The sequence below is a fragment of the Hyaena hyaena genome, unplaced genomic scaffold, assembly GCF_003009895.1.
Source record: "Hyaena hyaena isolate Hyena2069 unplaced genomic scaffold, ASM300989v1 scaffold_589, whole genome shotgun sequence".
Classification (NCBI taxonomy): domain Eukaryota; kingdom Metazoa; phylum Chordata; class Mammalia; order Carnivora; family Hyaenidae; genus Hyaena; species Hyaena hyaena.
Window position 1 is genome coordinate 1070673 of NW_024081220.1, and position 22356 is coordinate 1093028.

At 43.1% G+C, this 22356-nt stretch overlaps 1 protein-coding gene across 1 annotated transcript; it reads right to left on the minus strand.

Annotated features, from left to right (window-relative positions):
* Positions 1-2: 2 nt before the first annotated feature.
* RETREG3 (reticulophagy regulator family member 3) lies at positions 3-22087 on the minus strand. Its single transcript, XM_039256779.1, has 9 exons — positions 21753-22087; positions 8973-9079; positions 7210-7240; positions 6053-6179; positions 5308-5392; positions 4364-4501; positions 3302-3384; positions 2547-2679; positions 3-2136 (listed from the first exon to the last, which is right to left on the minus strand). Exons 1-9 carry the CDS (start codon positions 21989-21991, stop codon positions 1679-1681), a joined length of 1401 nt encoding a protein of 466 aa, XP_039112710.1. The 5' UTR covers positions 21992-22087; the 3' UTR covers positions 3-1678.
* Positions 22088-22356: the final 269 nt, after the last annotated feature.

Genomic DNA, 22356 nt, shown 5'->3' on the forward strand with positions numbered 1-22356 from the left:
AGCACCACTCCCTCGCCCCCCCGCCCGTCCACCCCCACCCCAGTTCACAGTGGAGGACTAAGGAGATTCAGAGCAGGATCCCCCAGGTACAAGAAACACCTCCTGAAATTGTGCTCTCCTTCCTCCCTCCCTCTTGCCAACGTTCAAGGCCTGAAGCTATACACACTCATGCAACCACATCAAAACTCCTCTCCCACACTTCCCGTGTTTTCCCCATCAGAATTCACCTGTGAGACATCTGGGCTCTGAGAAGAGAGAAAGTGTCCAAAGTCTGAGAACCCTAAAGTGAGGAGACGCCATTAGCCTGAATCTTTCACACACAAGTGACTATGAAACAGGCACCTAGCTCTTCTCCCTTCTCACCTTAATTTTAACTCCTGGCCTCTACCTTGTCCATCAACCAAGAGCAAACATGTTAGCACACTCCCACCTGCAGCACATGAAAATGGGCTCTGTCCAACATCCCTCACCCAGGTATGGGAGTGTTGGGGGAGTGGTCCCTGAGGATCAGCAAAGGGTTAATGCAGAGGGCAAGAGGACAGAAGGGTTTGGCCTGAGCTCTGATTGGGGAGGCAGAGAGAGGCTGTAGGCTGGCATCGTTTTCAGAATTACCATTTTTAGTTTTTCTCTAATATGATTTTCCTAGGGGCAGTAGAACAGATACCCCTTAGAGGGGTCTCTTGACTACAGACACATTCTTGCTAACTGGGCTCATCCTTAAAAGAGGCCCTGCCAAGTTGGGAAGCAATGGAAAATAACGAAGAGCTGGTAGAAGAAGAGCTGGTGGCTCCTGGGGTGAATGCCAATGAGCCATTTGTAAAGTGCTACTTTTGACACCCCCCCATGCAATTATTGCTTCTCCAGAGGAGGAGCAAGGGAAGGAACAGGAACATGGAAATGGATATGGTATGGTATTGCTTTGCTCATTGCTCAGGCTGATGGTCAGGAGCCAGGGGTTAGCAGCACCAAAAATAACCAGGCAGCTTCAGAATATTTAGTGAGACCGTAAGATATAGAGGCACCCGCCCTCTCAGCCAGCTGACCCCACAGCCCAAGGTAATGTCAAAGAGGCCCCCTCCCCCACATCGTGTTCACATTAAACTTCACAAGCACTACATTGGAGCACTGGAGGTTAGGCCTCAAAAAATGAGGATGGGCTGGGGTAGAGGGAGCAGGCCTGCTCTGCAGAACCAAAAAACTTGCTTAGAAAAAGACAAATCAAATCATGGCTTAGCAAGAGGATGATGGCAAAGTAACTCTTCCAGCTGCTGCCTGACTTGGAGCTCCAGGGAGGAGATGAAGGGAGGAAGGAAGAAAAAGTTGGCTTCTATCACTGAGGGCCCCCGAGCACCCATACCTAGAAGCAAACAGCAGCACCCCCTTGAAGGGGAACCAATACCCCTGATTACTTTGTTCCCCAAAAGTACCATTCTGATGAAGAGAAGCCTCCCTTGGGGGAGCACTCTCACTGCAGTGATTGAGCTCAGAAATGGGCGTCCAGCTGGTAGCAGGGGAGTGAGTATCCTCTCTCGGCAGGCCTGAGCTTCAGCCAGGCCATCAAGCATACATATAGAATTCAGTGGATGGGACCTGGGTTCTTCCCTTGCCCCTTCACCTTAAGTGGGATAGGGAGAAAAAAAAGCCTAAACCACAGTGACCCCTAAAAGGAGTCTCTGCCTCAGTGGCTCCTGGAACTGGCAGGGTCCAGCTGATTCAGCTCCGACTGGTCCAGAAGTTCAAAGTCATCCCCCTCAGCATCAGTGTCCAGGTCTGAACTAGGGGCCCGGAGGAAGCCTCTCGTTGCTCTCCGGGGAGGTGGGCCAGAAGGGCCTGGCTGGGAGGCCCCTGACAGGGCCAGGTGGATCATGCCCTGGGAGACCAGGCTGGCAAGGTTGCTGGTGAGGTTGGACCCTGCAGGCAGGGCACCAAGCAGGAGCTCTGGCAGTACTGCCTCGTCCTGGCTGGCAGGAGGGTTCTGGAGCTCCTGAGCTCCTGGTGGGGACCGGTACATCAAGCTGGGCATCCCAATGCTGGTATCGTCCTCATCATCCAGGCCAGCAGGATCCACATTAATGGAAGGGAAGTCTGGAAGGTCTCTGGCAAAGGATTCTTCTGGATCACTGTGACCATCTAGGTCTGGGAGAATAGAGGGGTGTATGAGACACGGTAACAGCCTGGCACTCCTGTGCCCCAGCCCCACAAAGTCAGCCCCATGTAACCAGATTTTTCTACCCTGAATTTCTCAGGGTGAAGCAAAACTTGTGGCATTGGTCGGCCTTTCCCCTCCACTTACAGACTGCTATGATCTCTAGTGACCAAAGAACTCCCCCTCCTCCACCATGCTCCATATGAGCTTAGAAATCTGAGGCTATTAGGGAGGATTTCAAGGAGAGCAGCAGAACCATCCTGGCTGCAGCCATATCCCAAAGCTGTTCTGCCACCTGATCCACACCTCAGAGAGGAGGGGCCAGGATCCCCTTCTGCTGAGGGAAGCTGAGCGGCAACAGTCAGAATTATTATCAACTTGGGTCCAAGGTTCCCCTCACCTTCAGAGCCTTCTGTTAGAGGTGTCTGGCCCCGTGAAAGATTGAATGTGCCATTGTCTGTACAGGAAACCTCAGCATCCGAGTGCTCGGAGTCTGTGATGGCCAATTCCCTGGCAACAGTAGAATCATCCAGCTTAGGAAAGAAAAGACCAACAAGCCTGAAGAGAGAATGCCATTAGGAACAGGTGAAGTTCCCCAGTTATAGCTCTACTAATTGGCTAGCCCTAAAGGCTACCCTAAAGCCAGCAGTGCAATCAGGCACAACAGGGACTTCAGTCACTCTCTTGACCCCTTTTAGGCTGCTCCCCCAAGGATATCACCCTTATTTATTAATCTTGAGCATAAGAAGGAAAGTAATGTGGGGAGTCAACCAGCCACTTACTCTTAAGCAAATAACTGATCCAGAGATTACTTTTCACAGGTGGCCAGGAAGATACATTGCCCAATACAAGGTGGGCTGGGCTGTTTAAAAGACGATCACGCCAGTTCCAGAAGTTCTGCCATGATGGTAGGGGTTAAAAGGAGACATGGAAGAGGGTGTGCTGGTCACCAGGCACAAACTAAGATCTATGCACACAGTCCCAATAGAATACTAACTTCTCTCCTCACTGCTCTTTGGGGCAAGGGGAGGGAGGGGGCTTGGAGCACCCATAACGAGCTTGAAAACCTAGTCACTGCCTAAACACAAGGTGCCATACAGTTAAAGGGAGCTAAAAGAAAACTGGTCAGAGGTGCACCTTCCACACCCAAAATACCTGAGGACAGAAAGCAGCAAGCTCCTCTTCGCTGTCACTGTGGTTGTCCATTGCACGCTCTGGGTGTAGAGCTCTGCGGCGCACTATGTGAAAAGAGCAGAGGGCTTTGATGCCTTCCCATAAGGGGAAACCCCCACCCGCCCAGGACTTCAAAGGTATAAAATCAGAACAGGATAGAATGAACTCTCTGAATATGGCCTGAGGCCCCCATAACAAAGCCTGAAGGTGGAGCTGCTGAGCCTAAGTGACAAGGTAAGCTGATAACATGAGAGAGAAAGATTCTCTTCCAACACCTCTCCTCCACCAGCCCCTCCAGTTTTGTTCTGATCAGATGATCAACAAGTAGCAGGATCAGCTAGGGGCAGACAGGACCACAAGGTGGAAAGTGAATGCTATCACAGGGCAAAGGGAGATGCTCCACTTTGGTTAAATTAGGCTTTTGAGGACTGATACTATTCAGCCGCTGTGCCAGGGACTTGGGCCTTGATGACTGTGCAGGGCTCTTTGAATGCTAGGACTGAATGAAACATCCAATCTGACCAGCCCCCAGGAGGGAGGAAAGAGTTCACACAACTGTCATTCATGTGTTGGTGTCCCAGGCTAGCAGAGTTCTGGCTTCTCAGGCAGTATGAATCGCTTTTGGAAAGCAGCTTTCAATAGTAAAAAGAGGCCTGGCTTAGAAGTTGCCATTTACTAACTGTGAAGTTCAATTTCTTTTCTCAAGGTTGTCAAGGTTAAATAAGATGATGTATGCAGAGCTGCTAGCACAATGCTTGGACACGTGGAAAGTACTTATAAAAAGCAGCAAACACTAGAGAAATCTTCACTGTCTTTTATGCAATTTGGGAGAGCTTTCCCTGGATTTGTTTAAAATGGGACTGTCTAGAATTCTAAGTGGGAAAATTGGTAAGCCTGCACAGATTTCCCTGGAATAAAATATCACTTTTACCTACCTCCCCCTCCCAACAACACCTCACTCACTTCAACTTCTGAGGACCCACGGGTTTCTCCTTCTCGTCTCCATATTGCCCAAGCAGAAAGAAGCCTCCCTTTGATACTTACATTGTCTCTCTCTCTGCTTGGACATCATGTAGCCACGGACACTGAAATCTAGCCGCTGCAGAGCTGGCTTCAGCCGTACATACATTCGATCCCACAGTCGGTGGTACACAGCAAGGGGCCACATCATGACAGTGACAACTGAGAGGAGTGGGAAACAGAAGCAAAGTGGAAAAGGGTGTGTACGAAACAGTCCTCACTGTCCCTTTGTTATTGTGCCCTCTGGACACTCAGCGGGAAATTGTTCTGCTTAATCCTGCTGGTCATCCATCTTTACTAGTGTCCCTACTACATGAGAGGGTTTGGAGGGCAGAGACTTCCGCGGCCACCTACATGGCTGCGCACGGCAGAGTGTGCTGCCGAAACATCGAGAACAGAACCAGACAATGTGGTCATGTGCATACAGGTGTTGCTGAGCCATACAAAAGGCTAGCTGGTAACAATGCCTCAGAAACTAGACAATCATGTGAGCTGCTGGCCACAACCATAACTACTCAGTTCTTCCAGCCCCAAGCAAGAGTTCAGGCCAACAGGAAGTAACTAAATTAAAAAAACTGTGCTCCAGAAGAAAAAAAAAAAGTGTTCCAGAATAAGCAGAATCTAGTAGAGAAACCCTTAAGAATTATGTTCTGCTATTACACAATATTGACTAAAAATTTCCTCCTACATAGGGATAGAGAGTCCTTAGTAGTTGGTAATACAACATATGTTAGTGGACACTCATTGATTTCTAAAGCTGACTTACTTAGAAAAGGGCTTTATGTATGGGGAGCATGTTATATATAAGAAGAAAGAAATTTTCATGACACCAAACAGGTTATGAAAATATGAAAAGATCATTTCCTGGAGAACCAAAATATAAAATCCTCTTCCTAGACCCAGAGTTAGCTGTGACTGAAAAAGCCAGGGGCAGGGTAAGCTCAGGAGGAGGCATGTGCCATACTTACGTATTAAGTAGGACAGCAGGAGTCCAGGGATGTAGCGGCCCAAAACAGCCAAAAAAGTCAGTATCCCACAGCTCAGCAAGCAGAACTGGAGGAGTCAGGAAACAGTATTGAGTTTCTGTTACGTGGAAGGAGACTGAGGTGGGGACAGGATAGGTGGAGATGCGACTGAAATGATTCTTTATGACCTATGAGTGGGCATGTCAGAACCACAGCTGTGTCTAGCCACTGGTGCATCCCATAGTGAGTGTGTTTGGGATGGAAATGAGGATGTCCATTCTAGTCAAACTCCTTTTCCGTGGCTAACCCAACAGGGCTGCACCTTTCTTGCTGGGAAATTGGTCTGCATGTGCTTAGCCAAAAATTCTCTCTGAAAGCAAGTGTTGGTGGTGGGGTTTTTTATTAAGTCAAAAAAAAAAAAAAAAGGTAAAAAATTAAAAAACCCAACAACCTACCACATGTTTACTATGACACAAAATGCACACAAGCAAGCTTTCTTTGCCATCTTGGGGCTCAATCTAAGGAAGATGGCTCAATCTAAGAGACAAGCACCCAAAGAAGGAATCATCAAGCTCTTCCCTCAGTCCTAGTGGCTGGTCAGAAGCCCTTTCCTACATCTTCCCTTTGTCTCCACAATCATCAGGGTCTTTCCTCTCTTGAATGAGGATATGCCATCACAGGACTGTCTCAGTTTAGCACAAACTGAACTGAGAAGCCAGAAATGAAAGTGAAATGGGAAGAGTCTTACCTTGCCTGGGTTTTGCTTTTTGAAAAGCAAAAGATTCCTTATGAAAATGGTCCCACTAACCCAGACTTCAGCTACGTGGTGGCAGAGCTCGGGCACGCTGAGCAACCGAGGGTGCACAAAGCCCCAGCTATAGGAGAGAGAAGGAGGAGCTATGAAAGGAGGGTGTTGAGGGATCCCGCCCCCCCTTGCTGTGTAGGCAGCCAATGCTTCTAGGTTTCAACTGGAGCTGGGGAGTGGCTAGTCCTAGGTGCTCTGGAGGTGAAGCGGGACTTTCTTCTTGTCTCACCAGGTTGAAACTTGAATTTAGAGACTAGGAGGGCACACTTGTTCTGACAACTCCACCCTGTGAGCAAGTGGCCCAATACACGTGTATAAACCTGCCACCAGCTCCAAGGCCCTTTGTGCTTAGAAACATCTTCCCTGCACTCAGATCATTGCAATTCACTGTGATTGCAATTCAGGGATAAGAGTAAAGCACAATCTGACACTGCTGCTGCCAAGGGGGTGGGGGTGGGGGGGCAATGGTACATGGATCCTTCAGAGAGAAAATAAATAAAGCAAAAGCAAAATAAACCACAGCAGAAGAAATTCCTTGGATCAAACATATGGGATGAATGAACTGAGAAATGAAAGCAGGAGCTTTAAGACAGAAGAGGAATCTTTGGCTTGCTGATGCCAAGAACCAATGTGTTTTCTGACCAGGAAACTTTAAAAAGCCAGAGGTCACAGAAAACACTAAATGACCTGGTATAAAAGCCAGGGGACAAATGAAGTAAGTTGCCCCAAAGTTTTCACAAGCCAGAGGTCACAGAAAACACTAAATGACCTGGTATAAAAGCCAGGGGACAAATGAAGTAAGTTGCCCCAAAGTTTTCACAGTAGGGGTTAAAAAACGCAGCTAATTCCCTGGCATGTCAGATTACGGGGCACTATGATGCTTCTTTTTCAGAAACTTTTCTTATTAATAGCAGAAGACACTAGCCATCTCAACATATTGCTCCCTGAATTTTAGATTTGTTAAAATGATTATGTGGAACAGACTAGGTTCTCAGCTTATACTCTGTATTTATAACATGGGGTTAACAACATGGAACCAGAATATTACAACAAGAGAATCAATCAGAGTAACAAAAAGGGATTTAATTAGTGTTCCATACCTCTCATTGTCTAATGCGTCGGGTCTTGGCACTACAATATTAAAACAAACACCAGCATTAGTTGGTAGGGAAAACTAAACATAAAAATGTTAGGCTGTTGGTCTGACAGCTCAAGTTTTAATAGGTTTGGAGAAAAGAAAATAGTAATAGCCAATAAAAAAGGAGACACTATGTTACACTGACAGAGTTAGGGAACTGCAGACACGGGGATGATGGCTGATGCCTGCTCATTTCTCCAGTGGGTGGGTAAGGGGATCCAGATGGAGCATCAGGACCCCTTCTACTTTCTACAACTGAGAACCAAGGTGCACATGAAAAATGACCCACCCCTACCCCTCATGCGTTTCTTGGTTGCTCATACACAACAAGGTGCACCAGGCTACTGGGGCAGGTTATCTCTACTCCAACCCTAGAAATCTGTCTTTTCTCTTTAAAAAGAGACCTATTAACTATAGTGAATGACGTCAAGTCTTTTGACATTCATGAGCCGTAAGACAGTCTCTGCAAAACAGGATGGGAATGTATTTAAAAACTGTATACTTTGGTGTAAATATCCTGCCAACACTTCAAAATTAACATGTCCAAATCCTACATCAATTTTCTTCGCTTTAACCCCCACCCAGACTGACTCCCCTGTCTGTTGCTACTGTATCTGCCAATTGTAACACTATTCTCCTCCTCTCCTACCTCTGAACTCCCGCGGCTGGCTTTCATCCCTTATTCTTCTAACCCCCGATTTATCAGTCTTAAAGTGTCTTCCTACTTCCCAGCTCTTGAAGCCATCCATCATTTGTTTCCATGAATACTTCTCTGGCTACTTCTCACACATACTGCCATAGTTTCCTATCAGGTCTCTCTCTCCTTCCTCTTTTTCTCTTTCTATGTGATCCTGCAAAATGTTATCAAATTAAGCTTTAATGTCACTCAGCATATAAGCTCTAATAAAACAATGTTCAATGACCACCCACTAGCTATGGGATAAAGTCTAACCTTCTAGGCCTAACTCAAAAGCCTTGAAAAATCTAATCCCATATTTTCAGTTTTATTTCCTAGTCCTCCTTTCAATGACCTCTTCATTCTGTGAAAGTGACCAATTCCCTGCTCTCAGAGATACTTTGCAGCTTCTGGCTTCTCAGACTAATCAAGCTACTGGTCCCTCTAGAAACACACTTTTGTCTTCAACTGTTCAAATCTCTTAGTTCATTCAAGGTCTGAGCCAGGGCCAAAATATATAACAAACATACCGATCACATACTGCACTGTAACATATCTGGTACTGTGTTGTAACTGTCATTTCATTTGTCTTTTGTTTATGCATGTATAATCTTTGAGAAAAGGAACCACGTCTTAGAGTACTACACGTAAGTCACAATGCTTAGCTTACTGCTTTACAAATAAACAAGTTAAAAGAAATCCCTGAGAGGCAAATTGATACTGCCTCAGTAAAAAATGTAGTATCCAAAGAGAATTTTTTTTCTTTAACTTGAGGACTACTTACTCCTCAGGCCAATTATGAAGGCTAGAACATCTCAGGTGGTGAGTACAGGTCTCCTGAGCTGACTAACAATGGGAAGCGTGAAGCACAGCTCCACTGAACTACAGAAGGGGCACCAGCCCTTCAAGTGTCTCCTAAAGCAAATAATTCAAGCATCAAAAGGCATTCCCAGTTCTATATATTCCCTCATCAACCCCCAAAACTAAAGGTAAAAATTAAAGGAAAGATCATTTCCAGTTCAGATTGTTGTAAATGCTATCAAACTCACCTTTTATTTCAGGCCAGATTTTGTTCTTCCATTGATCTATACACACAACGATCATTGAGCTGAATGCAAGTAAAAACACAAGACGCAGGGATGTCAGTGCAAAGAACCTATAGAGAAGGAAAAACAAGATTATTCAATTAAGCTTTCAGAAAGGACCATATGTATACTTTAGACTCTAGTAAATAGACTTAAGTCCTAGTTATACAGTTTGGGAAAATCACTTAAACTTTCTAAACATCAGCTATTTTACCTGTGGGGCAGAGATAATAATTTGCTTCAGTAAAGCCAGAGGACTAAGTCAAATTACCTCTTAAAGCCCCTTCCAACTTTCAAGTATGTGATTCTATTAATTTCAGGGAGAAATTCATTCCTAATAACAAATTATTACAAGGATGAAAGCAAATACCTTTCTACCAGATTAGACCCAAAGTTAGGGCAACAAACTGACAGAGATGTATTAAAAAGCATAGAATTCAATTAGATATCCTTTTACAGACAGAGGAACTGAGGCCCAAAAAAGTAAAATGATTTGGTCAAGGTCACACAGAAAGTTAGCAATGAAGCTACATCTCAAAAGCTAGTTCTCCAAATTAACACTAATACTTCTTAAACATTTCCCCCAAATTGAAGAGGGAACACTTCTGGATTGATTTTATGAGACCAACATTACTCTAATACCAAATCCAGACAAAGACACTACAAGAAAACTACAGACCAAGATCCCTTATGAATATAGATGCAAAAATCCTCAATAAAATACTAGCAAACTAAATTCAGCAGCATATTAAAAAGATTATATAACATAACCAATTCCTGAGATTTATTTCAGGAATACAAGGGTGGTTCTACAAACAAAAATCAAATAAACATAATATATTAATAGGATAAAGGAAAAGTTCATTCTTATTTGAAGGAATCAATAACAAATAGATATTTATGAAAAATCTGGGAAATCTGAACACCTACAGGACACCCAAAGATATTAAGGAACTGCTAATTTTTCAGATGTGATAATGTTATGAAAAATAGGTTTTTAAAGAGTCCCTGTTTTTTTTTTTTTTTATAAAGATTTCTTTTTTTTTAATTTTTTTTTAATTTATTTCTAGAGAGAGAGAGTGAGCAGGGGAGGGTCAGAGAGAGAGGGAGTCACAGACTGAAACAGGCTCCAGGCTCTGAGCTGGCAGTCAGCACAGAGCCCGACGCGGGGCTCGAACACACGAACCGTGAGATCATGACCTAAGCGAAAGTCGGACGCTTAACTGACTAAGCCACCCAGGCGCCCCAAAGAGTCCCTGTTTTTTAAAGACACATACTAAAATATTTATGAACACAATGATGTGATGATATCTGCGATTTATGTCAAAATAATATAGCTGGGCAAGGAAAAGAGTGTGAAAGAAGATGAAACAAGATTGACCATGCATTGATAAATGTTAACATTTAAAATCTTTCAAGGGTACTTGGGCAGTTCAGTCAGTTAAGCATCTGACTTCAGCTCAGGTCATGATCTCATGGCTCCTGAGTTTGAGCCCCACATCGGGCTCTGTACTGACAGCTTAGAGCCTGTAGCCTGCTTCGGATTCTGTGTCTCCATCTCTCTCTGCCTCTCCCCGGCTTGCACTCTGTCTCTCTCTCAAAAATAAACATTAAAAAAATTTTTTTTAATCTTTCACAAAATATTTAATAAGAAACTAGTTCTTGGACTCTTTCTATACCCTAGCATAAGGCCTCTAAAGCAGTAGTTTTCAGTTTCTGTAGTCCAGTGCTGGGCCACAAACTGATCCTGCCAGTCTGTGAGGAAGTAAGTATAAAATTTAAAGTAAGCATTTAGACATTTTTATAGCAATTTGATCAAGTAATTTTGAATCTAAGAATACATTTGGGTTTGTATTTTCCGTCACTTTTTTAAACTTAATTTTTCTTGTAACTGATTTGTATTGTACTTTACGAAAGTAATGATTTGCAACACATCAGGGAAAACACCACCACTAGCCCTTATCACAGATGGTTTGAGAAACCACTGTTCTAAGATCTAGAGGGAAGCTGAATGCATTAGAGAGGTGGTTCAGCAGGGTAGTAAGGCATGGCTTTTATAGTTAGACTGGCTGGAGTCTGATTCTCTGAACACCCACTCTTACTCACGTGACCTTGAATAAATAAGCTTAACTTCTTTAAGCCTTGGTTTCTTCATCTATATGTAGTGGTAACAATAACAAAACTTTCAGGATTGCTTGTAGGTTACAGAAACAACATACTTAACTGCCTATAAAAATATCATACTTGATCTTGCTACAAAGAAGAAAATACAAGGCACCAAATACATGCCTAACACATAGCTCTGTTCAATTTTACAACTTAGCAGTGTTATTAGCTATTATCACAACAACTGATCAAACAAGGGTAAGGATGACCAAGGTTTGGTTACAAACGACCTCTTTTCTTCTCAACTCAACTCAAGGCCTCATGACTTGACATAATCACAGAATACTAAGAGTATAATCCTTATATTTAAAGAAAAAAAGAGCTTGATCTTGTGTGTATTTAGAAATACATATACATACGCAGGGATTGGCAGAGGAACTTTTTGTCTCTAGACATTTTTGTACTTTTTTCAACACATATGAATCCATGTTAATTTTTAAAACTATACAAAGAATGAAGGATGGGAGGAAATAAGAACTGAAAAATCCAGGCAACAATGATAACCCTATTCCAATTTTCTACCCCACCACTTAAAGGACACTGTAATAATACAGGAGATTAAAGAATCAAAGCAGCTTAACAAAAATAAGCCTCTGGAGCTGTCCCAGGTCATTAATCTTTCCTCCAAAGCCAGTTCATCATCCCAACAAACAAGCAAACTTAACAAGGCCAAGGATAAGGGCTCTGGAGCTTCCTGCTCCCTGGTGCTGCTGCTCCTATATGCCAGCATAGGAGGAAATGGCATGACCATGGTTTCTTCAGAGTTCTTAAAAGGGTTCCCTGGGGAGGCAATTTTCAGACTGTCTGTAATCTCCACTTCCCAGATCATAATTACTAGCACAAATATAAATTGGGGTAGGGAAAGGATATTAAGCTCTCCTAAGAAAGGCTGGTTTTCCAAAAATGATGGCAGTAAAAATACTGTTTCTCCAAGACCTGAACTATTTTAGTAGCCTGCTGTAGTGTCCTCCTGTGCTTTAACTCAATCCAACAAACATGTACTGAATGCCCATTTTATGTGGAGGCCTTGAGGTAAGCAGCCCAGTTACAGGAAACAGTTAAGACATGGACCTTACTCCCAAATGTATTTATGTGTCTATGTGTGTTTGTAATATGACAAGATAACAATAATAGAAAAGAGAACATTTAGGCTGGGATTTAAAAAGTAATTGGTAAGAGGGTGCATGGGGGGCTAGTCAGTTAAGCATCTGACTTCTGTTCAGGTCATAATCTCATGCTGGTGAGTTTGAGCCCTGCTTCAGGCTCTGTGCTGACAGCTCAGAGCCTGGAGCCTGCTTCCGATTCTATCTCCCTCTCTCTCTGTCCCTCCTCAGCTCATCCTCTGTCTCTCTCTCTCTCAAATATAAATAAACATTAAAAAAGATTTTTTAAGATAATTGCTAAGAATGGGGTGCCTGGCTGGCTCACTTGGTAGAGTGTGACTCTTGATCTAGGGTTGTGGGTCAGAGCCCCACCCTGGGTGTAGAGATGACTTAAAAAATAAAATACTTAAAGAAAAAAATAAGTGGTGTGAAAACAGGACAAAAGGATATGGGGAAGGAGAGGACATTCAGGTAAGGAGAACAGCTAGCTGGCATGACATACTTAAGGAACAACAAGCAGTTTCATATAACTGAAACATACAGAACACAAGGAAAGGATGAATATGGGGAGAGAGGCAGAAGTCAGATGATGAAAAGTCTTTAATGATGTCATCAGTATGATGACAAGCATACTGATTTTCTCCTGTAGATAATGGTGAAACAGTAAAAAGTTTTATAAAGGGTATATTTTGGCAGGCATGAAGGCTAAAACTGAATATCTTTCCCCCCCTTAATTTTTTAATGTTTATTTATGAGCACAAGAGGGGGGGAGGTGAGGCAGAAAGAGAAAGGGAGAGAGAATCCCAAGCAAGCTCTGCACTGTCAGTGCAGAGCCCATGAGAACACAACCTGAGCCCACATCAAGAATTAGATGCTTAACCAACTAAGCCACCCAGGCACCCCAAATATCTTCTTCGACAAGATTAATCCTAACCCATAAATTAATTTTAGGACCAGATTTATCTTTTTCTTCAACAAGCCAATGTAGGAAAACTCAGAAAAGTTTTTCCCTATGGCATAAGTAAAATAACCTTTCTTGGGAAAATAGTTTCTTCCACATAGGTAAAAACTTAAGTAATAGGAAAGATCACCTCAATATACCACAGTTGACCCTTCCAAGGTAACTAGACAATTCTCTTAGAAATCTGATCATCAAACATAAAATATGGGTAAGTGTGTGCTTCTTTCCTTCCAGGCCTCAGTACTAAATCCCTACACAAAAAAGGAGTATCAATCTCAGATTAGTGTGTTTTGTTTGAAAAGAGTTCAGAAAAGAGTAAGACATGGACCATGTGAAGAGGTCACATTAATGCTTGTCATTTTACAGATGTAACCTGGAAACATACTTGTAAGAAAACACTGCAACTATGTGCAAAGACAAAACATAATTGAACAAAGTATTTTTGAGATCGGTACAAGTAAAGGATGGATGAAAAATAAGGATGACTCTCCTGGATTAGTTTAGTCCTGCAATATCTATTCATTCAGGCCAAAACTTTCACATGCACACATACAACAGCGTACATCATGTGAAACACTTTTTAGCAACTATAATCAGCATGAGAACTTCCCAACTTAGCAAAAACAACTGCAAATGAAGTCAACTCTGAATACTCACATGTGAATTATTCAATTTGGGGACTGCCCAAAGCCCCATTACTCCTTTTATCCACTGTGGATTAATAATCTATTCTTTCTTAATGATGTATTTTTTCTTCATAAAGGCAACCATGTTTATTGGAGAAAGTTTAGAAAATGTGATAATTATAGAAGAAATGAAAAATGAGGGGCTCCTGGGTGACTCCACTGGCTAAGTGTCCAACTTTGGCTCAGGTCATGGTCTGACAGCTAGTGAATTTGAGCCCTATGACAGGCTCTGTGCTGACAGCTCAGAGCTTGGAGCCTGCTTCAGACTCTTGTCTCTGGCTCTCTGCCCCTCCCCCACTCGTGCTGCATGCTGTCTCTCTCTCTCTCTCTCTCTCTCAAAAAATAAATAAATGGGTACCTGGGTGTCTCAGCCGGTTTAAGCATCTGACTTCGGCTCAGGTCATGATCTTACAGTTCGTGGGTTGACGGCCCACATCAGGCTCTGTGCTGACAGCTCAGAGCCTGGAACCTGCTTCGGATTCTGTGTTTCCCTCTCTCTCTGCTTGTGCTCTGTCTGTCTCTCTCAAAAATAACAAATGTTAAAAAAAAATTTTTAATAAACATTTACACACACACACACATACACACACAATGAGGTTAGTGTACCATCTATGAAACAGACTTACCAAAAAAAAAAAAAAAAAAAAATTCTTGAACCTGAATCTGATCAACCCTCTAGATCCAACTACCAATTTACAGGAAATACAGAGCAGAAGGGGACATGCATAGGGATACAATAAGTAAAATCCAGTCTACTGGCTGCTTCTTTTTTACAGAGGAAAAAAGACTGAAAGAGAATGAAGAGTAAAAGAGATGTAAAAAACAGATCAGTCACAATATGTGGACTTCATATGGATCCTAACCCAGTTTTAAAAAATATATATTTAATTGTTTTCTTTCTTTTTTTTTTAAGTTCAAGCCCCGATATGATCACACAATGTGGGGCTTGAACTCACCACCCTGAAATCAAGAGTCACATGCCCTACTGACTGAGCCAGACAAGTGCTCCAAAACACAAATAACATTTGAAAAAATTGGAAATTTGAACATTAACTAAAATCATTAACTTTTTACATATGATAATGGCATTGGTATTTTTTAAAGTATTTTTCAGAGATTTACATTCTGAAATACTTAGACATTACATTGTAAGACACCTGGGATTGCCTCAAAATAATAAAGGAAGAGGTAAAAAAAACTGAGGTACAAAAGACACAAAACTGGCCATGAACTGAAAAAATTTAAAACCGGGGCATCTGGGTGGCTCAGTTGGTTAAACGTCCGACTTCGGCTCAGGTCATGATCTCATCATTTGTGAGCTCGAACCTCGCATCAGAGTCTGTTGCTAACAGCTCAGAGTCTGGAGCCCACTTCAGATTCTGTGTCTCCCTCTCTCTCTGGCCCTCCTCTGCCCAGGAGCATGGCACGCGCTCCCTCTCAAAAATAAATAAACATTAAAAAGAAATTTAAAAAAAAAAGAAAAATTTTAAAACTGAGTAGGTGGTGGTACATAATATTATTCTATCTACTTATGCATATGTTTAACATTTTCCGTAACAAAAAGTTTTTTTAAATGATCCATTATCCACATACATGCTCTAAAATGTGAAGAGGTTATTTTCTTCCATTTATTTTTTTTAATTTTAATTAAATGTTTATTTACTTTTGAGAGAGAGAGAGAGAAGCAGAGTATGAGTGGGGAAGGGGCAGAGAGACAGGGAGACACAGAATCTGAAGCAAGCTCCAGGCTCCGAGCTGTCAGCACAAAGCCGGATGTAGGGCTCAAACTTGTGAACTGTGAGATCATGACTGGAGCTGAAATTGGACACCTAACCAACTGAGCTACCAGGCGCCCCTATTTTCTTCTATTTAAAAATATATTCACAGGGGCGCCTGGGTGGCTTATTCGGTTAAGCGTCCGACTTTCGCTTAGGTCATGATCTCGCGGTTCGTGGGTTCGGGCCCCGCGTCCGGCTCTGTGCTGGCTGCCAGCTCAGAGCCTGGAGCCTGTTTCAGTCTGTGACTCCCTCTCTCTCTGACCCTCCCCTGCTCACACTGTCTCTCTCTCTCTCCTAGAAATAAAAAAACATTTAAAAAAAATTTAAAAAATAAAAAATAAAAAAAATAAAAATAAAAATATATTCACATATAAAAACTCCATGGAAATACATGTCATATCTGGTTTAAAAACCTTCTTCATTTAATAATAGATTAGCTTTCCTGTATCACCAGAAAAACATCAAAAATGATTATATCATACATACATATAATTAGTCTATTAAATCTTTCTCTAATTGAACTAATGTCTCCGGTTTTTGATATAAAAAAGTAAAACTGAACTATGTATCATTGAGTATGTATCTTTGTCCTTATTTCCATTAACACTTTTAGTGGACTTATTGGGTCAAAAGGCATTTACTTAAATTTTTAAGTTTCTTTTTCTAAGCTTATTTAGTTTTTAGTGAGTGAGAGAGAAAGAGAGAGCGCATGCGTGCAACAGAGCATGAATGGGGGAGGGGCAGAAAGAAAGGAAGAGAGAGGATCCCAAGCAGACTCCATACTGTCAGAGCAGAGCCCAACGTGGGGCTCGATCTTATGAACCATGGGATCATGACCTGAGCCGAAATCAAGAGTTGGACTGTCAACTGACTGAGCCACCCAGGTATCCCGTGACTTTTTTTTAATAACAGAGTTACTGAGATACAGTTTGCATACCATAAAATTCACCCTTTTAAATTGTCTAATTCAATGGTTTTTAATATATTCATAGAGTTGTGTCATTATCACCACTATCTAATTTAGAACAATTTCATCAACCCAAGAGGAAACCCATATCTGTTAGCAATCATTCTCCATTTTCCCCTAGTTCCTGAAAAAACATTAACTTTTTTTTTGAGAAAGAGAAAGTGCATACACACACAAACAGGAGAAGGGCAGAGGGAGAGAGGCAGAGAGGGAGACAGGGAGAGAGAGAGGGAGAGAGGGAAGGGGGGGAGAGGGAGAGGGAGAGAGGGAGGGAGGGAGGGAGGGGGAGGGGGAAGGAGGGAGGGGGAGAGGGGGAGAGGGGGAGAGGGGGGGAGAGGGAGAGGGAGAGGGAGAGGGAGAGGGAGAGGGAGAGGGAGAGGGAGAGGGAGAGGGAGAGAGAGAATCCCAAGCAGGCCCCATGCTGTCAATGCAGGGCCCAACACAGGGCTGGATCCCATGACCCTAGGATCATGACCTGAGCCAAAATCAAGAGTCAGACACCCAACTGATTGAGTTGGCATCCCAAAGATATTAACTTTTTTTTAAGTTTACTTTGAGAGAGAGAGAAAAAATAAGTGAGGGAGGGGCAGAGAGAGGGGAAGAGAGACTCCCAAGCAGAGCCTCACATGGGGCTCAAACTTGAAGCCAAGAGATCATGACTTGAGCCAAAATCAAGAGTCGAACACTTAACTGACTGAGCTACCCCAGGGCTCCAAAGATACTGACTTTTTAAGTGTCCTTTTTTTATTTATACCAATTTTTACATATTTTCCCCAGAATTAAATACTACCATTAAAAAAAAACCCCACAGCAATAAGCAGAAATTAGTAACTCACTACCATTTATATTCAAATTTTTTATTACTAACAAGTGTGAAATGCTATATACCCATTGACTCATTATTTCCTGCTTTTTTTTCTTTTGTAAACTTTCACCCCCTTTATTAGGGCTTAAAATCCGATGATCTCTCTGAATAAAAAAATATTCCTTGGAAAAACAACCTGGTTTCCAGAAAAATCATGAGACATTCCCAAATCGAACAATTTTCTTTGAGGCTAATTATACCATGGGTCCTCATAATTAGTACAAGTAAATTAGAGTTTGCTATAATCGTAAAGAAAAAAAAAAGAGCACATGTCTATCTTCAATCAAAGAAGATACTATTTCTGGGTTTCTTTGTTATTACAGAGTAGGCTGGTCTCACTGGCACTTCATCCTATAGGGACAAAAAGCCCATTATTGTACGGCACTTGTGGCCGTCTGGTTAATGAACCCGTCACTGGTAAATCAGTATGAAAAAAAATTAACCCAAGCCACATAATGTAGTGATAGTTGTTGCTTACACAAAACCAGAAATGAAACCAGCTAGTTGCTAAACACCTACCTTATGTTAATGGACAGAAAGCACCCAACCTTAAAATTAGGACAGATAAAAACTAATGGCGAAAGACAGGCAAAACAGTAAGTCAAGGCATCCCTGGCAGTCTCCTTGGCTACCAAAAGTAACAAGAGCCCTCCAAAGACTAGCATTGAGAAGCAATTGCTTAATAAATCTAAAATCTGATGTGTACATTTTTCTCACAGAACAAATGTCTCTACTGGGCTGTGCCTTCCATTCTCTGTTCCTCTATATTGTTTATCACTCTAATTTTAACCTTTTAAATCAGAATTGCTGTACACCTTTAATCACTCCTCATTTTTTTTTAATTTGGGTGTTTTTTTTTGGGGGGGAGAACATCTTTATTTCTTTAATCGTGAAAACAACAGATTCCATAATATCCCCTAGAATATAGTATGGTTAATTCAGACAAATCATTGTAAAAGCAGATCTCAACAGGGAATCGGCCTGTGATTGCTCTAACTCAATACCCTTAATTGAAAGACTGTCTAGAATCCTAGAATGTTAAAGACTCTAAAACTCTGAAGTCATCCAGCACTCCTTGAATCATGTGCCTCTTCAAAGAAGGGGGAAGACTTGGAATGCACACACATGGCCAGGGTTCTTTAGTGCTCCCTTATCTCCCAGGTCTGAGTTAAACCAACAGGTTACTTCAACCTGTTCTTTTCTGATCCCGTCAGGATACACTCATGTTGACTGCGATATTCTTCCCCCAAATCACTTATTTACAGGTGGTGCTGAGGCTAATGAAAACACAAGCTATTGGAAAGGAAGGCCTGACATTTGTTATTATCCTAAAGATAATAACATATCAGTAACCAAAAACAATATAGGCTGAAAGATTTCTGATATAATCACCATAATTGCTCTGGGACCTGAAGAAAAAATAAAAAAGAATGAAAGCCCTGAAATACTACAGAGGCAAGGCATTTATATCTAGCTCCTTTTTACATTGCTGTTGTTTTTGTTTGTTTTTATTAAGATGTAAGAGGGCACCTTCACAAATACAGGAAAACTTTGAGAATACAGAACACTGAAAATTAAGAGCTACTACCTACCTGAATTCTGGTGATTTTTTTGTACTCCTATCCAATCTTCTAATACCTCAAAATGTATAAAACACCACAGTTAATGATGTATCATTATTCAAAACAAATAAGGAAAAAATTTTTCAGAATTAATTTCTCTCTGACCTGAGCCAATGATCCTCTTACATTTGCTAACTATTTATAACGTCCGAGAACTAAACACTCTTCGACATTCCTAACTTTAATGTCAACATATGTTGACATGTACAACATGATGCTATCAGAATGTTAAGTCTAACTTTCATTTTGACCCTCAAATTGTCTTCCAAGGAAGCTCAGTTCCTAAAACGATACTATGAACTCTAATACCAAACTACCTTAGCCTCTGGGGGTTTAACACTGTCATTCTGCAGCCTTCAAAGGGATGAGTCCTCTCTCCATACAGTGCAAGAGTCTCAAGAGTCACACCTTCATTTTGCTGTAGCTCTTCTGTACCTACTTAGAGAGTGATGGGAATATAACAAGAGTAACCATGTTCTGGATACTCAGTAGGCAACCTAGCAGGAAATGCCAGAGACAAAGACCAATCACAACAACACTTTAGGAGACCAAGAGTTAAAAAAAAAAAAGCGGGGCGGTGGGGGGGGGGGGGGGGGGGGGCAGCTGAGTGAGATTCTAAACATAGCATATTAGTAATACTGAAGCAAACATGGTTGGGGACCGTTCAAAGATGTGCCTCAATCACATAGGAGAGCAGCTCCCTATAAGTGCAGACCTCCACTCCACATTCTACTTCAAAAATCTCTCCCACAGGGCGCCTGGGGTGGTTCAGCAACTTCCCCTAAGGTCATGATTTCCTGGTTCATGAGGGGGAGCCTTGAGTCAAGCTCTGTGCTGACAGCTCACACCCTGGAGCCTGCTTCAGATTCTTTGTCTCCCTCTCTCTCTCTGCCCCTCCCCACTCACGTTCAGTCTCCATCTCTCTCTCAAAAAATGAATAAACATTTAAAAAAAAATCTCTCAGGCAAGGGGCATATGGAAAGTCTCCTCCTCAAAAATAACAACATACTCGCTAGGGATTCATTTGTATGAATAAACCCTGAAGTTTTTATATATTAGCCAATCATACTTGGATACAAATTGGTTTACTAAGGGCCAATTCTTCACACACACACACACACACCCCCAGGAGTAAAATCTTAATGTAGGAAATGAAGTTTTGACTGAATGGTTTGGGGTTAGGGGTTGTGATGGGGGAGGTGGGAGAAAGGAAGAAAAGGTCATTTCGGAAAATGCTCCTGACTGAGGTGCTACTAGAGTTAAAGATTTCTGCCAAAAAAGAACAGAAGGGCAGTAGGAACCTGGGGACCAAAGAACCACAACCAAAAATAAATGAAGAATGCTGCATGAAAACTTTATCAAGTTTGCTAGAGACTCTGGAAGCAACTAATGCCAGAGACTGCTGTGACACCTTAAACCCGAGTGTCCTTCAAACTGTGAGAGGCTTAACTTACTAGCTGCACCCTGTGTCTTTCTGTCAACGAATGGGACATTGTTTTGCTCAAGTTCACTGAAAATCTTTCAGACAAAGGATAATAAATGTTTTGGTTTTAAAACCAAGGCTTTTAGGAAAATGTACTTTCAGCAAAAACCTATTTTCTTTGGAAACACGTATTTTGTTCCATTTCGGGTTTATACAGAGTGGGTTTTTCATTCAGCTCTAGAAGCCCCCCTATACTTCAGTTCCCTTGGGATTTGGTGAATAATCCTTTCCTAGTTATGCATAATTCTAAACTACGCTTAGCAGTCTTTTTGAAGACTTATGTCCTCTTGAGGTGACGACGAGGGAGAAGCAGCAGCTCCATTCTCGCACAGCACAACACATGGACTCCTACAACATATTTATAGTCTCGCTTTTGCAGCTCAGGCAAACTCACGCTATTAGGCATCCTCAATCTCCTTGCCTATAAACCGTGCTAAGGATGTCTAATTCCTTGGAAAAGGGCGCCGTTGGGATCGTTAAGTGGCTTCGAAATGGATGAAACCTACCACTATTTCATAACTGTTCTTCAAAAGCTTATAATTTTCTTTCAAGTTGCAGCTTTGGAGGCTCTCATTGACGCTCAGACTTCATAAACTTCCTTGAGCAGGGGAAAGGATGCCTAACGTGCTAATTCACACCTCTCAAGCTTGTTTCCTTACCACACCTTTGGAAACCTTTGCAAGACCTCACGCCTCACGCCTCTACCCCAATATAACAACTACTAAAATCAAAGCTCTGGGGATGGGTCATCAAACCACATTTGAGCGGGCCAGAGACGGGAAGTGATGGCCTTAAGTGACACAGCTTTCCCTAGCCAAAATGAGGCGTCCTCGCTCGCTTCGAGGAGCTCAAGATGTTACCAGAAGCTCCTGCCAGATGTACGGAGCAAGGGTGCGGGATCAAGTAAAGCAGGGAGGGTAACTGGAAAGCCTTGGGGAGAACTGCGATGCCAAAGCCTGCGGGAGGAATGGACTGGAAGGAGGTGAGGAAATATTAGGCAGGTACTGGAAGAAGCCAATGCAACGAAGAGAACAGGGGAGGCGAGAGGTAGAGCCCTAGAGAAACCTGACGAATTCGCGCCTGGGAAGGTCTCCGAGGGTCCAGTTCTCTCACCAGAAAGCCGCGTTCAGCCCCAGGCACCACAGGGCGCTCCTGGCTGGCCGCTCCCACACCAGGGCTGCCTGCACCCGGCTCAGCAGAGGCTCGTAAGGCCCCAGCACTTCCACCAGGGCCCGCTGCGCCGCCTCAACCTGCTGGTCTCGCTCCCAGGAGCCTGACATAGTGCGGCGACCCCTCAAAGTAGGCCCCGAAGCTGGGCCTGGGGCCGCGGCCACCCCCTCTGCCTCCGCCATCTCCCCCCGGCAGCCACAACATCCGGGGCCGCGGCCCGTCGGTCACAATAAACACCGACTGCGCAGATGCGCGATTCCGCGGGAGAGGCCACGTCCCTCCATAGTGCGCCTGCGCACAAGCTCTAGCTCCCGTCCACCCAGAGAAGAGAACGCTGCGTCAAACTACGTCCCCAGCGCCGCGGCGCAGAGCCCGACCAGGAGCGGCACACGCGCAGTCGGCTTGACTGAAGCCAAAGGAATGAGGACCCGCCGTCGCCAGAACTCAGTTCTCATTGGAGCGGAGAAAGTTCGTGGGCGGAGCAGGTGGTTTGGCGCCTGCGTCGTGCAGCTAGCGGCTTGCGAGCCGCGGCTTGGCTGGCGGGAGC